The following is a 16868-nucleotide window of genomic DNA, read 5'->3' on the forward strand; positions in this document are numbered from 1 at the left end:
TCCATCTAACTTGCACATCTTGGGACACTAGGGGCAATTTAGCATGGCCAATCCACCTAACCTAAGCATCTTTGGATTGTGGGAGGAAACTGGAGCACCCGGAGGAAACCCACACAGACACGGGGAGAACGAGGCCTGGAATTGAAGCCGGGCCCCTGGCACTGCGAGGCAACAGTGCTAACGACTGTGCCACCATGCTGCACTGTGCAGTCTTAATTGCCCTCTGAAGAGGTAAAGCAAGCCACTCAGTTGTGTCAAACCACTTGCTGGGCATGCTGGGATTGGCCATAAATGCTGTCCTTCTCAGTGATTTGCATATCCAAAGAATAAATTCTTTGAAAAGGTGGAAAAGTCTTCAACAGAATCAGCAAGTTCCATTGAGGATTTGAACAAATGGAGGTTATTGGTGAATATTGTGTATCTATAATTGAAAATCCATTTGGAATTCTGGTTAGATTTCTTAGAAACGTGAACTGTTGGGTGTTACAGACAATGGATAGAAAATTATAATCTCTCATTTCCCACTGGTGAACGTGACTATCGTTCCCCGCAGCCTGTAATGTTTTCTGGTCCCAGAAGTCAGAAACAATCATATTTTTCAGCACAGACACTGAGCTTGCATCGTGCATATTTTCTCACAGTTCCATGTGTGTGAATGATACATACTTGGTACAGACTTGACAGCGGTGAGTGATGTGGCGTTCTGTTTCCTTATTAATTTTGGAACGTGAGCATCACTGGCCGGCCCAACATTTGTTGCCCATCCCTAACCGCCCTTGAACTGAACGGTTTTTAGGGCATTTATGTGTCAACCACATTGCGCGGTGGGTAGCACTGCTGCTTCACGGTGCCAGGGATCTGGGTTCGATTCTCGGCTTGGTCATTGTCTCTGTGGAGTCTGTATGTTCTCCCCGTGTCTGTGTGGGTTTCCTCCCACACTCTGAAAGAGGTGCTGGTTAGGTGCACTGACCTGAACTAGTGCCGGACTGTTGTGACTAGGGGAATTTTGCAGTAACTTCATTGCAGTGTTAATGTAAGCCTTGTGTGTGACTAATAAATAAACTTCTGCTGTGGCTCTAGAGTCACATGTAGGCCACACCAGGTAAGGATTGCAAATTTCCTTCACTAAATAACATCAGTGAACCAGACTGATTTTACAATAATTGAAAATTGTTTTATTGCTATCATTAGATATTTAATTTCAAGATTTTATTGGATTCACCTTTCACCATCTGCTACAGTGTGATTTGAACCTGAGTCCCCAGAGATCTTACCTCAGTCTCTGGGTTATGAGCCCAGTGACAATTCTACTGTGCCACTGCCTCCCCTTAGCGTGTGAGAGTCAAAATAGTTGGTAAATAACCTTTGAAAAGTATAATAATATTAAATAATCTATTTCTGTTAATATAAAGCTAGTTTTTTCCACTAAAATGTCCTTAAAATGTTCAGTAACTTGAATCAAGTATTTGGAATGAAAAAGCCTGTTAACAGATGAATCAAGTAAACTGAATTCCGTGTTTTATACAAACAGGAATAAGCTTCTGATATTTTAAAGGATGAATAGGCTTCCCTTAATGTGGGAGAGCCATTTTAAATGCATCAAGTCAGGAGTGTGATGGAATAATCCCCACTTGCCTGGAATGGGTGCAGCTCCAACAACACTCAACAAGCTTGACGCCATCCAGGACCAAGCAGCCTGCTGGTACCACATCCACAAACATCCACTCCCTCCACCACCAACGCTCAGTAACAGCAATGTGTACTATCTACAAGATTCACTGCGGCAATTCACCAAAGATCCTTAGGCAGCACCTTCCAAACCCACGACCACTTCCATCTAGAAGGACAAGGGCAGCAGATACATTGGGAACACCACCACCCGCAAGTTCCCCTCCAACCCACTCACCATCCCGACTTGGAAATACATCGCCGTTCCTCCGCAGTCGCTGGGTCAAAATCCTGGAATTCCCTCCCTAACGGCATTGTGGATCAACCCACGGCACGTGGACTGCAGCGATTCAAGAAGGCAGCTCACCACCACCTTCTCAAGGGGCAACTAGGGATGGGTAATAAATGCTGGGCCCAGCCAGCGATGCCCGTGTCCCATGAATGAATAAAAAAAATCCAATGCAGACGTGAAATTCATGAGCATTCTCTCAATTACAAACTGTGTTGATCAGTGATAAACTAATGTGTTGTTGTGATTGTCAGTGATATTGTCAGCTTGGTTCATCTGGTGATAAATTTATCAGTTCCCCCCACCCCTATATTCCCATGAGATAGAATGGGTCAAAGTGATTATGTTAATGTATTAATAATCCAAACTGGTGAACACTCAGGATTCACGAGTTCGGTGCAGTTGGTGAGTATGATGTATAGAATCATAGAACCCTACAGTGCAGAAGGAAGCCATTCAGCCCATCGAGACGGCACTGACCACAATCCCACCCAGGCCCTATTCCCGTAACCCCCACATATTTACCCTGTTAATCCCCCTGACACTAAGGGGCAATTTATCACGGCTAATAGGGCGGCACGGTGGCCCAGTGGTTAGCACTGTTGCCTCACAGCGCCAGGGACCCGGGTTCAATTCTGGCCTTGGATTGTGTGGAGTTTGCATGTTCTCTGTGTGGGTTTCCTCCCACAGTCCAAAGACGTGAAGGTTAGGTGGATTGGCCGTGCTAAATTGACCCTAGTGTCAGGGGCATTAGCAGGGTAAATATGAGGGGTTACAGGAATGGGGCCAGGGGGGTGGATTGTGGTCAGTGCAGGCTGAATGGCCTCCATCTACACTGTCGGGATTCTGTGATGATTAGTTTTACTTTTTTTTGATGTTGATTGAATCTTAAGAACATAAGAACATAAGAAATAGGAGCAGGAATAGGCCATCTAGCCCTTCGAGCCTGCCCCGCCATTCAATAAGATCATGGCTGATCTGTCGTGGCTCAGTTCCACTTTCCCACCCTCTCCCCATAACCCTTAATCCCCTCTCTTATCAATAACCCATCAACCCGCGCCTTAAAAATATTTAGCGAGGCAGCCTCCACCACTTCAACGGGCAGAGAATTCCAGAGATTCACCACCCTTTGAGTGAAGAAGTTCCTCCTCAACTCCGTTCTAAACCGTCCCCCCTTTATCTTGAGGCTGTTCTCCTTCCCACTTGGATAACCGAGACCAGCAGATGGGGCGTCATTTTAATGTTACACTCCGGGGGAGGTCGCTCTGATGGTGCAGCGCTCTCCCAAGGCCAAAACTAAATGCCATCTCAGATTAGACATTCATTCTCAGAACAGAAAAAAAAATCCGCCTAACTTCTGAAGCAAAAGCAAAATGCTGCATCATCGAATCCCTACAGCGCAGAGCGAGGCCATTCGGTCCATTGAGTCGGCGCCGACTCTCCTACACTGTATCCTACCCAGGCCCTATATCCGTAACCCCTCATATTTACCCCACCAATTCCCCCATCTTGGGACGCTGAGGGCAAATTTATCATGGCCAATCGACCGAGCCTGCACATCTTTGGGAGAAAATCGGAGCACCCGGATGCTGGAAAAACTGAAATCGTTTCGGGTCGATGGGCCCACATAAGAAATGGTCAGGCCTCTCCGGTGAAAGGTCACTGACCTGAGGCCTGCTTCTCTCTCCGCGGACGCTGACCGATCTGCTGGGTATCTCTCGCATTTTCTTTTCCCGTTCATTCCCAACCCCTGAGGTAAAGGTTACGGCAGTTCAGACAAGTGAATACGTGTGCTAAAAGAAACTGATCGATCTCCTTCATGAGAAGAACCAAGGAGCTTTATTAGAAAACTGAAACTGTCGATTAGAAAATAACACATTGAAAAATGTGTCTGCGGGAGAACTGAAATATTCCCATTTCTGAAATCAATTATTGGAATAACAGATGAATGAGGACTTTCTTCTTTCTGCACAGTAATTAGTTATAAGTTTGTTTAATATTTTCAGAGGTCGGCTTACATTAACACTGCAGTGAAGTTACTGTGAAAATCCCCCTAGTTGCCACACTGTTCGGGTACGCTGAGGGAGGATTTAGCATGGCCAATGCATCTAACCAATGCATCAGACTCTGGGAGGAAACTGGAGCGCCCAGAGGAAACCCACGCAGACACAGGGAGAACGTGCAGACTCCCACAGGCAGTGACCCAAGCCAGGAATTGAAGCCGGGACAAACAGAAAAATACTGGAAAATCTCAGCAGGTCTGACAACATCTGCGGAGACAGAATAGAGTCAACATTTCATATCTAGATGACTTGGAACTGAGCCACGACAGATCAGCCATGATCTTATTGAATGGCGGGGCAGGCTCGAAGGGCTAGATGGCCTACTCCTGCTCCTATTTCTTATGTTCTTATGTTCTTATGTTTTATATATATATACATATATATATATACAATGAGTGAGTAAGCACAACCTTCTTTAATACAAAATAAATGTAACACTTATAGAATGCCACACCCAGCAACACTGAACTTGAAATTTATGCAAATTAATACTGATTATTGCTCTGTGGCCAATATAAGGCAGTCAAGTTCTGAAATGTGGATGTCTTAAGAGTTGGAGACTGTAATTGTAAAGCCAGTACCTTTCTCTCAAATCAAACCAGGAGCAATCTATAAGAATCAATGGTAAAATAATGCCGATTCTCTTCAGTCCTCACATCGGTGCATCATAACTGGTCTTAAAACACTTACCACGTTTTCTTGGAACCCAGAATTCACCGGGACGAAGAGTGTGCCTTTGACCGACAGATCAGTGAGAACTTCCACAAACCTTCTGCCGTTCAGTGTGGTGTTCGAATAATTGAGAAGTTGCTGGAAAGGAGAAAACTGTTTTTCAGCCACAACCTCCAACCTTCATCATTTCAACTTTGGGAATCTCACACACACGTCAAAAGACATTCCTTCTACAATAGCCTGGAGCCACAGTGGTTATTATCGAACTGTTTAACTGCTTCAACTCCTTCCATTACACTAAATACAGTAAGTAACATAAATTTCATCACGTGTTTCAATAATGTGCAACACTAGAATGTAATTTGCTTTGTAATGACGATCAAACGCTAAAAGCACAGAACTTAAACCAAGGATTCTACAGTTGTGAACTTGGTACCGGCAATGTCACAATTAGATCTCCTACGTTTGGTAAGCACCAAGTCATTCAGACCATCTCACCTGTGCTGTTCCTATGAAACAGCTTTCCAATCATTCCCATTGCTCTCGTCTATAGCTATAGGGTGGGATTTTACAGCCTTGCTCATCCCGAAACCATAAAGTCCCACCATGGCCTGCCCCTCGCCCGCTATGTTTCCTGTGGCAGGTGGGACGGTAAAGTTCCCGCCACTAACTCCAAAACAAAATAATTCCAGAGCCTATTCCCCTTTCGAAAGACCAGTTCATCACGATGTTTGTCAGCCCCTGACGTCTGCAAGTTAGCTGTTAGTTTTCCCCGCATAACAACAGTGATGGTACTGCAAAAACAACACTTATATAGAACCTTTCACAATCACAGGACACGCCCAAGTGCAGCACAGCCAATGACGTGCTTTGGGAAAGCACCTAGAGGTCATCATTTCTCTCCTTAAAGATTCCACCAGGCCAGGGGAGCATTTCAAGCATTTTTTTGTAACTCAGAGGAATGTAAGTCCATGGTCATTAAGCACATTGGGACATCCTGAAGGACTGTAAAGCTGTACGTTCTTTTTATCTATCCTAACTGCAGTGTGCGAGTGAAATCATAGAATCTCCACCATGCAGAAGGAGGCCATTCAGCCCATCAAATCTACACCAACAACAATCCCATTTAGGCCCTATCCCCGTAACCCCACATATTTACCTTGCTAATCCCTCTAACCTACACACCAGGGACAATATAGCACGGCTACTCAACCTTTGGACAGTGGGAGGAAACTGGAGCACCCGGAGGAAACCCACGCAGACATGGGGAGAATGTGCAAACTCCATACAGACAGTGACCCGAGCCGGGAATTGAACTTGGGTCCCTGGAGCTGTGAGGCAGCAGCGCTGACTATGTGCCACCGTGCCGTCCACTGCAGCTTGAGTTGGATGAAGTAGGAGCTTATGTGCAGAATAAACGTCAAAGGCTGTACATTGATGGGATAGTATGATGAAAAGCTTCACTGTGTCTCAAAGTGCCCAGGTTATATAAATATATATATTGATATGACGTTGAACAGAGAGGGTAAGGGAATTCTGTGTATGGTGAAGTTTCTATGCTGTACGTGCTATCATTGGAACATAGAAAATAGGAGCAGGGGGAGGCCATTTGGCCCTTCGAGCTGCTCCACCATTCATTATGACCATGGCTGATCATCCAACTCAATAGCCTGATCCTGCCTTCCCCCCCATATCCTTTGCCACAAGTGCTATATCTAACTGCTTCTCGAAACATACAGGGCGGGATTTTCCGGGCACACTTGCCCCAAGGCCAGAAAATCCTGCCCGAGGTCAAAGGACCTTTGCATAGTCCGTGTCCTGCTGGCTACAATTCCCTTGGCAGGCAGGGTGGGAAAATTCCGGTGACAATGTTTTGACCGCAATTACTTTCTGTGGCAGTGAATTCCACAGGCTCACCACTCTCTGGGTGAAGAAATTTCTCCTCACCTCCGTCCTAAAAGGTTTACCCTGTATCGTTAGACTATTATCCCTGGTTTGGATACCCCTGTCATCGGGAACAGCAGAGGTGATGGCCCTCGTGGTATTATTGCTAGACTATTGATCCAGAAACTCAACTAATGTTCCAGGGACCTGCGTTCGAATCCTGCCACGGCAGGTGGTGGAATTGAAATTCAATTAAAAAAATCTGGAATTAAGAGTCTACTGATGACCATGAAACCATTGTCAATTGTTGGGAAAACCCATCCAGTTCACTAATGCCCTTCAGGGAAGGAAATCTACCATCCTTACCTGGTCTGGCCAGTATGCTGGCACAGTGGTTAGCACTGCTACCTCACAGCGTCAGGGACCCAGGTTCGGTTCCCGGCTTGGGTCACTGTCTGTGCGGAGTCGGCACATTCTCACCGTGTCTGTGTGGTTTTCCTCTTGATACTCCAGCTTCCTCCCACAGTCCGAAAGACGTGCTGGTTAGATGTATTGGCCGTGCTAAATTTTCCCTCAGTGTACCCAAACAAGCGCCGGAGTGTGGCGACTGGGGGATTTTCACAGTAACTTCATTGCAATGTTAATATAAACCTACTTATGACAAGAATAAATAAAACTTTATGTGACTCCAGAACCACAGCAATGTGGTTGACTCTCAATTGCCCTGGGGCAACTAGGGATGGGCGATAAATGATGGACCTGGCGGTGATACCCGTGTCCCATGAATGAATAAAACAAAATCCTTCCTACATCTATCCTGTTTAGTCCAGTTAGAATTTTATAGGTTATCTTATTCTACACAAGGAATAAAATTTGGCAAGTCAGCTATGGCTGTCACCAGCTTTTACAGATGCACCATAGAAAGCATTCTCTCTGGTTGTACCACAGCTTGGTATGGGCTCCTGCTCTGCCCAAGACCTCAAGGGGTGGTCCACTTTGGTAGGAAGAATGGTAGGAAGGACTATTACTTACGGGGTGAAAAACTGCAGCAGGCGACGGTGCAGAGGGACCTCGGGGTCCTTGCGCATGAGTCGCAAAAACCCAGCTTGCAGGTGCAGCAGGTGGTCAGGAAGGCGAATGGGATGCTGGCCTTCATAGCGAGGGGGATTGAATATAAAAGTAGGGAGGTCTTGCTGCAGCTGTATAGGGCATTGGTGAGGCTGCAGCTGGAGTACTGTGTGCAGTTTTGGGCACCGCACCTGCGCAAGGATATTTTGGCCTTGGAGGGAGTGCAGAGGAGGTTTACTAGGCTGATACCGGAGTTGAGGGGGTTGAGCTATGAGGAGAGGCTGAATAAACTAGGCTTGTACTCGTTAGAGTTTAGAAGAATGAGGGGAGATCTCATTGAGACGTATAAGATGATGAATGGGATGGATAGGATAGAGGTGGAGAGACTCTTCCCGCTCAAAAAAGACAGTAGGACTAGGGGGCACAGCCTCAAGATAAAGGGGGGGCGGTTTAGAACGGAGTTGAGGAGGAACTTCTTCACTCAAAGGGTGGTGAATCTCTGGAATTCTCTGCCCGTTGAAGTGGTGGAGGCTGCCTCGCTAAATATTTTTAAGAAGCGGGTTGATGGGTTCTTGATAAGAGAGGGGATTAAGGGTTATGGGGAGAGGGTGGGAAAGTGGAACTGAGCCATGACAGAACAGCCATGATCTTATTGAATGGCGGGGCAGGCTCGAAGGGCTAGATGGCCTACTCCTGCTCCTATTTCTTATGTTCTTATGACTACAAAAGGTCATTAATCCATCACGCAAACCAGCCTCCCACCCATTGGCTCTGTCTACACTTCCCACTGCCTCGGCAAAGCAGCCAGCATAATTAAGGATCCCACACACCCCGGATATTCTCTCTTCCACCTTGTTCCATTGGGAAAAAGGTACAAAAATCTGAGGTCACGTACCAACTGATTCAAGAACAGCTTCTTCCCCGCTGCCATTGGACTTTTGAATGGATCTACCTTGCATTAAGCTGATCCTAGTTATGACTGGAACACTACATTCTGCACTCTCTCCTTTCCTTCTCTATGAATGGTATGCTTTGTATAGTGTGCAAGGAACTATACTTTTCACTGTTTGCTAATACATGTGACAATAATAAATCAAATCAAATCAAATGCAACACAGTTACTCACTGTCAGGAAGGATGAAAACTTGTCGACGCTTGTTAGAACTTGCAGCAGGTTCCCATTGCAGGAATAGCCATTTCCCACGTAACCTTTCTTACACACGCACTTTACATCTGTGTGCAGAAAGGTGGGCAACATTTGAGATTTAATCGCTGGAACTAAAGGTTTGCAGAGGAGGCAAAAGAGACGTCTTTCTTACCTTTCATTCGGTAGCAGAAAGCATCCCATGTTTCATCGGCGCTGACCCGGGGACCATAGTCCACAATTCCCACGTGTCCAGAACCACAGTTCGGGTTGGAGTAACTGGTCGGGTAAGACACTCTCTGGCCATCCAACCAACCAGCCGCACACAAATGGTAGCCCGCCTGGAAACAGAATCGTAGAATCATAGAGTCCCAACAGAGCAGAAGGAGGCCATTCAGCCCATCGAGTCTGTACCGATCACAATCCCATCCTGGCTCTATTCCCGTAACCCCACATATTTACCCTGCTAATCCCCCTGACCAATTTATCATGGCCAATCAACCTAACCCGCACATCTTTGGGGTGTGGGAGGAAACCGGAGCACCCGTGGGAAATCCATGCAGTCACGGGGAGAATGTGCAAACTCCACACAGACAGTGACCCGAGGCTGGAATTGAACCCGGGTCCCTGACGCTGTGAGGCGGCAGTGCTAACCACCGTGCCACCGTGCCCCCCGCCAAAGGAATTGGACCCCGGTTTTCTTTCATGGCGATTGCTCAGGAAGTCCAGTTTTATACAAAGCGTTCTGAACAGCGAGTTATTTAAAGTGACGTTACTGCTGGAATAACATTAAATTCAGCGTTACCACAAAGAGCACGGCTGAGTTTCTGGGGAAAATGTGCATAAAGGGAAAAGATGGATTTATCACTGAGTTAGATGAAGGAGGGGTGGACAGGGGATATCAGCATGGGACAGTGAGACGAACGATCTGTTTCTGTTCTGTATTCCTCTACAATTGTATGTTATTCAAAGTAATATTATGCTATTCCAGCTCGTTGGAGTTTGGAAGGATGAGGGGGGATCTTATAGAGACGTATAAGATAATGAAGGGGATGGATAGGGTAGAGGTAGAGAGATTCTTCCTGCTCAGAAAGGACAATAGGACTAGAGGGCACAGCCTCAAGATAAGGGGGGGGCAGTTTAGATCAGAGTTGAGGAGGAACTTCTTCACTCAAAGGGTGGTGAATCTCTGGAATTCTCTGCCCATTGAAGTGGTGGAGGCTACCTCGCTAAATATATTTAAGTCACGGGTAGATAGGTTTCTGACAGACAAGGGAATTAAGGGTAATGGGGAGAAAGCGGGAAAGTGGAACTGATCCACTACAGATCAGCCATGATCTTATTGAATGGCGGGGCAGGCTTGAAGGGCTAGATGGCCGACTCCTGCTCCTATTTCTTATGTTCTTATTCCAGTGGAGGTGGGTTAACTCATTTGGCCAGAATGTGGTGAAGGAGAAAGCGAAGATCCCATGTTCAGTCTCTCTAATGGCTGTTTCATGCTCACTGAGTTTGCCCCATGCTCAGCGTGGAGTGGTGCTCCTCAAGCTACTTAGAAACGTAAAAGATAGGAGCAGGAGGAGGCCATTCGGCTGATTGATTGGGTACTAAAATTGTCCCTAAATTGGACCTCCCTGATCCTCCCACGTTAGGCGTAGACTAAAATCATGAATAGGTCACTGAGATAGTAGGACGGCGGCGCGGGCTCGTTGGGCCGAAGGGCCTGTTTCCCGTGCTGTGTTGTTCTTTGTTTATCCACCATTCATCACGATCATGGCTGATCGTCCAACTCAATCGCCTAATCCTGCTCTCTCCTCATCACCTCTGATCCAATTCGCCCCAAGTGCTATATCTCGAATACATTCAATGTTTTGGCATCAACTACTTCCTGTGGTAATGAATTCCCCAGGATCACCACTCCTTGGATCAAGAAATGTCTCCTCACTTCTGTCCTAAACGGTCCATCCTCAATCCTCAGACTGTGACCCCTGGTCCCCCACCATCAGGAACATCCTCTCTGCATCTACCCTGTGTCGTCCTGTTAGAATTTTATCAGTTTCTATGAGATCCTCCCCTCATTCATCTGAACTCCAGCGAAAACAATCCTAACCTGGTCAATCTCTTCTTGTACATCAGTCCCACCATCCCTGGAATTAGCCTGGGAAACCTTCACTGCACTCCCTTGAGAGCAAGAACATCCTTCCTCAGAAACGGAGACTAAAACTGCACACAATACACAAGTGTGGACTCACCAAGACTGTATATAATTGCAACAACACGTCCCTGCTCCTGTACCCAAAAGCTCAAACCCACATGACTCCTTTTTTCTTGCCCTCTTATCCATAGGATCCCTACAGTGCAGAATGAGGCCATTTAGCCTATTGAGTCTACACTGACCACAGCCCCTACCCTGAATGCATTTACCCTAGCTAGTCTGCCTGATACCAAGGGGCAATCAAGCATGGCTAGTCCACCTAACCCACACGTCTTTGGACTGTGGGAGGAAACCCACACAGAGACAGGGAGAACGTGCAAACTCCACACAGACAGTGACCCAAGCTGGGAATTGAACCCAGACCCCTGGCCCTGTGAGCCAGCAGTGCTAACCACTATGCTACCGCGCCACCCAAATTATAGCGGGAGGTGATATGGTCCTTTATGGCTAATTAGCTACCTTCCCCTGTATGTTATTCGATTTGACAGCATTGGGGACATGTGCAGAGACAAAACTGACCTGTTGAGCATAGTCAAGCTGATTGTACGTGGCTAAGACTGCGTCCTCTCCTTTGCACAGTTGCTGCGCTTCAGAATAGGTGAGTTTGTACTGCCCCTTCTTTGATCGTAGATGGAACACCCCCACTGTTTTATCTGAAAACAGAAGTAAAGTTTCATCAAATATTCATCGAGGATGCGATTACACTCAGGCGTACGCCGTTCTACACTAAGGCTGCACCTGGATCCAAAGTCAGGATCTGACCTGAAGTGGCAGCGTGGCACAAGACTCAGGGTGACGGTGGCACAATGGTATTGTTGCTGAAACCCGGGCTATTGCTCTGGGGACTTGGGTTCGAATCCCACTGACGCTGATGGTGAAATTTGGATTCAATAAAAATCTGGAATTATAAAGCCTAATAATGACCATGAAACTATCATTGATCATCGTAAAAACCCATCCAATTCATTAATACCCTTTGGGGAAGGAAATCTGTTGCCCTTACTTGGTCTGGCCTAAAGCTCCACAGCACTGACACATATGCATCATACACGTGTTAAATGTACGTATTATACACAAATATTGTACATATTTTACACATTATACATATGTGCATCCAAAGTTATTAATGATCAAAATAGCACAACGTGGCACAGTGCTTAGCACTGCTGCCTCAGGTCTTGGGTTACTGTCTGTACAGAGTTTGCATGTTCTCCTCGTGTCTGCATGGGTTTCCTCTGGGTGGTCCGGTTTCCTCCAATACTCCAAAATAGATGCTGCCTAGGTGCATTGACCACGCTGAATTCTCCCTCAGTGTGCCCGAACAGGCGCCAGAGTGTGGCGACTAGGGGGATTTTCACAGTAACTTCATTGCAGTGTTAATGTAAGCTTTACTTGTGACACTAATAAATAAACTTTAAGAAGTTTTGATTTGATTAGTGTCACAAGTCAGCTTACATTAACACTGCAATGAAGTTACTGTGAAAATCTCCTAGTCGCCACAGGAGCAGTCATTGGGAGCAAGGGTGGGCTCCACCCTGACATTTTGGCTGGGGGGGGGTGGGGGGTGATGCCAGGGTGCTTGGTGCTCTGTCAGGTCCAGCTCACCAATTCAAAATATAATGTGGGGTAATCCCTCCGAGAAGATCTACATCCTTCCATCCACTATGGCCAATTCCACCCCCCACTGGGCTGTTAATTGGCTCCAGAGGTCATAGATCATTAAACCCTACAGTGCAGAAAGAGGCCCTTCGACCCATCGAGTCTGCACCGAACACAAACCCACCCAGGCCCTACCCCCATATCCCTACATATTATACCCACTAACCCCTCTATGCATCCCAGGACACTAAGGGCCAATTTCTTAGCATGGCCAATCAACCTAACCCACACATCTTTGGATGTGATGGAAGGTGATGGCCTAGTGGTATTGTCGTTAGACTATTAATCCAGAAACTCAGCCAATGTTCCAATGACCCGGGTTCGATTCCTACCATGGCGGATGGTGGAATTTGAATTCAATAAAAAGAATCTGGAATTAAGTATCTACTGATGTCCATGAAACCATTGTCGGAAAAATCCATCTGGTTCACTAATGTCCTTTAGGGAAGGAAATCTGCCGTCCTTACCTGGTCTGGCCTACATGTGACTCATAGAACATAGGACATTACAGCGCAGTACAGGCCCTTCGGCCCTCGATGTTGCGCCGGCCAGTGGAACCAATCTAATGACCCTCTAACCCAAACTATTCCAATGTTATCCATATGCCTATCCACTGACCATTTGAACACCCTTAAAGTTGGCGAGTCCACTACTGCTGCAGGCAGGGCATTCCACGCCCTTACTACCCTCTGAGTAAAGAAGCCATGTGTTTGACTCTCAACTGCCCTCCAAGTGCAACTAGGAATGGGCAATAAAAGCTGGCCAGCCAGCGATGCCCATGTCCAGTGTCAAAATTTTTTGTCTTTCAATACATTGGAAGGTGACTGGATGAATCCAGTTTGATGGGGATGCAGAGTAGGGTTGTAAACTCAAGTGTAACAGAAGATATGGTATTGATTCTGATGGTAATTCTTGTTACGCAACAGAGATACAGTCCTCAAAGCAAGACTAGTACTCACCCTCGAAATGCAGGTCTATACAGTTGGCATTAGCATGGCACTTGCCGTTGTCTTGCAGGCATCGATTAACGAGGAGCTCTTTCACGGTGCAATTAACTCCGTCCCCAATATAATTATCTTTGCACGCACATTTCCATCTATTCTGTTGCAAAAAAAAGTTTCCAGGGTTAGTCAATGATTAACCACATTGTACGCTCAGCACTGTATGACCTGTCTCAAGTGGAAGCACACACTTAGCATACATCAACAGAGAACTCATTGGAAGATTGGCCAGAATTATACCAGCGTTTAGAAACAGAGGCATAGAAACTAGAAGCAGTAGGCCATTCAGCCCATCTAGCCTCTTCCACCATTCGATCGTGGCTAATTATCAAATTCAATATCCTGGTTCCCCCCTTCCTCCCATATCCCTTGATTCCTTTAGCCTCAAGAGCTAGATCTAATTTCTTCTTGAAATCAGACAACATTTTGGCCTCAACTAGTTTCTGGGGTGGTGAGTTCCACACATTCACCACCCTCTGGGTGAAGAAATTTCTCCTCACCTCAGTTCTAGAAGGTTTACCCCTTATCCTCAGACTATGAACCCGAGTTCTGGACTCCCCCAGCATTGGGACCGAGAGAGTGCCCCCTGCCAGGAAAGCTGGAACAGGCTGAGGCTCTTTTCTCTCAGTGTAAAGGCTGAGATGTGACCTGTTGGGGGTCTTGTGAATGGGTATGTCAGTGCAGGTGCGGGAAAGCAAAGCCCATTTTAATGTAAACATGTGATAAGGACAGAACAGTGGTTAGCACTGCTGCCTCGCAGCGTCAGGGATCTGGGTTCAATTCCTGGTTTGGGTCTGCACATTCACCCCGTGTCTGCGTGGGTTTCCAGTTTCCTTTCACAGCTCGAAAGATGTGCTGGTTAGGGTGCGTTGGCCGCGCTAAATTTTCCCTCAGTGTACCCGAACAGGCGCTGGAGTGTGGTGACTAGGGGATTTTCACAGTAACTTCATTACAGCGTTAATGTAAATCTACTTGTGACACTAATAAATAAACTTTAAACTTTACCACTCACTCCTAGCTTGTCATGACGTACGGCTGTGTGTGATTTTTGTACTAATCCTCTGGCAGTTAAACCAATCAGTGAATAATACCAGGGTAGGTTTTTACTTACCGCCCCTGTCACTCTGCAGATAGCATGCTCATGGCAGCCCCCATTATACCCATCTGCACATGGGTCTTTTGGGTCACATGTGTAGCCATCTCCGGAATATTCTTTCTCACAGCTGCAGCTGATGCTCACATTTTTCTGAGTGCATTTGGCAAATTCTGAACAGCCGCCGTTATCCTGGGCACACAGATCAACAACTGAGGTACAAAACAAGAAATAGATTCAATCAATGGCTATTTTATACACAATGTTGATATTCGCTTAACTATTGGTGCAGTGACATATTCCCCCAGCAAGCTGAGCTAAAGATAGAATCATAGAGTTCTACATTGCAGGAAGAGGACATTCGGCCCATCGAGTCTGTGCCGACAGCAGTCCCACTCAGGTTCTACCCCCATAACCCCTAGCTGGTCCCCCAGACACTAAAGGTCAATTTAGCATGGCCAATCCATCTAACCGCACATCTTTGGATTGTGGAAGGAAACTAGAACACGCAGAGGAAACCCATGCAACATGGGGAGAATGTGCAAACACCACACAGATAGCGACCCAAAAGCCAGGAATCGAGCCCAGGTCCCTGGCGTTGAGAGACAGTAGTTCGAACCACTGTGTCACCCAAACCGCAGGAGAATTGTGCACCTGATTGGTTTTTGATGCTTCTTACCCATGACGTGAATCGGAAAGCTCCAAGAGATGTAGTAGGTTTCCCTTTAAGGGGAAACTCATCCGAGTCTGCCCCTTTAAGTACAAGTGACCAATAATGGCCCGTATTTACCCTATTAAAATCTCTGACACTAAGGAGCAATTGAGCCAATCCATCTAACTGCACATCTTTGGACTGTGGCAGGAGACTGGAACACCTGGAGGAAACCCATGCGGACATGGGAAGAATGTGCAGAATCCGCAGTGACCCAAGGCTGGAATTGAACCTGGGTCCCTGGTGCTGTGAGGCAGCAATGCTAACCACTGCGCCACTGTGCCGCCCTCTCTGATGTTTGCAGTACAGCACCATTGGACCTCAGCATGGTGGTGTCACAGAACAGGATGATGGGTTGAATAGTGTCGCTGGCTGCCCTTCCTGAGGAGGACATAGAATCCATTGGAGGGAGGCTCCAATCGGAATTATTTGGAATACTGGGTATGGTTCTGGTCACCCTATTATATAGAAGGATATTATTAAACTAGAAAGAGTGCAGAAAGGATTTACTAGGATACTATGGGGGCTTGATGGTTTGAGTTATAGGGAGAGGCTGGATACTCTTCTTTCCCTGGAGTATAGGAGACTGAGGGATGACAGAGGTCTATAAAATAATGAGGGACACAGACCAGTTAGATAGTCAACATCTTCTCCCAAAGATAGGGGAGTCTAAAACTAGAGGGCTTAGATTTAAGGTGAGAGGGGAGAGGTACAAAAGGGCTCAGAGGGCAATTTTCTCACATAGAGAGTGGTGAGTATCTGGAACAAACTGCCAGAGATTGTAGTAGAGGCGGGTACAATTTTGTCTTTTAAAAAGCATCCAGACAGTTACATGGGTAAGATGGGTGTAGAGGGATATGGGCCAGTGGGCAATTGGGATTAGTTTAGTGGCTAAAAAAAAGGGCAGCATGGACAAGTTGGGCTGAAGGGCCAGTTTCCATGCTGTAAACCTCTATGACTCTAAGTACCCACCAGCATCTACAGAGGCCAGAATTTTACACAACCACCCCTCAAGGGGCAGGGTGTCAGCTGGTTGGGGGCGGGTGGGGGTTGCAAAATTTGGCACCATGCCAGTGGTACGCCACCATCTACTCACTCCCACTTGCTCCTCCTGTTATGTTACCAGCAGCAGAGAGATGCGGGAGGCCCATTCATCTGTGTGCCAATTGAGGCACTTAAGTGGTCAATTAATTGTCTAATGGGCACTTAAGGGTTTCATCCTCTCCCTCAATTTTATCAACAGTGTAGGATGCTGGCTTCAGCCAAGCCTCCCCCACCTCCCCCCCGCCACCCCACATGAAGTCTGTTGTCTGGGTAATCCTTTTCCAGCATCATGTGCCAATTGAAGACCTCCAGAGTATTCCCACCGCTGCCCACCCCCCCCCCCCAACCTCAGTAACATG

At 46.7% G+C, this 16868-nt stretch overlaps 1 protein-coding gene across 1 annotated transcript in view; it reads right to left on the minus strand.

Annotated features, from left to right (window-relative positions):
* The window catches only part of stab2 (stabilin 2), a 154382-nt gene that overhangs the window by 10925 nt on the left and 126589 nt on the right, over nucleotides 1-16868 (minus strand). Inside the window, exons 59-64 of the mRNA XM_080191506.1 lie at nucleotides 14772-14965; nucleotides 13619-13760; nucleotides 11520-11653; nucleotides 8964-9129; nucleotides 8771-8877; nucleotides 4711-4830 (exon numbers count right to left, since the gene is read on the minus strand). Coding sequence (XP_080047632.1) covers nucleotides 4711-4830; nucleotides 8771-8877; nucleotides 8964-9129; nucleotides 11520-11653; nucleotides 13619-13760; nucleotides 14772-14965 — 863 coding nt within the window. The remainder of the gene's footprint in view (nucleotides 1-4710; nucleotides 4831-8770; nucleotides 8878-8963; nucleotides 9130-11519; nucleotides 11654-13618; nucleotides 13761-14771; nucleotides 14966-16868) is intronic.

The sequence above is a fragment of the Carcharhinus amblyrhynchos genome, chromosome 6 (genome assembly GCF_965287045.1).
Source record: "Carcharhinus amblyrhynchos chromosome 6, sCarAmb.v2.hapA, whole genome shotgun sequence".
Classification (NCBI taxonomy): domain Eukaryota; kingdom Metazoa; phylum Chordata; class Chondrichthyes; order Carcharhiniformes; family Carcharhinidae; genus Carcharhinus; species Carcharhinus amblyrhynchos.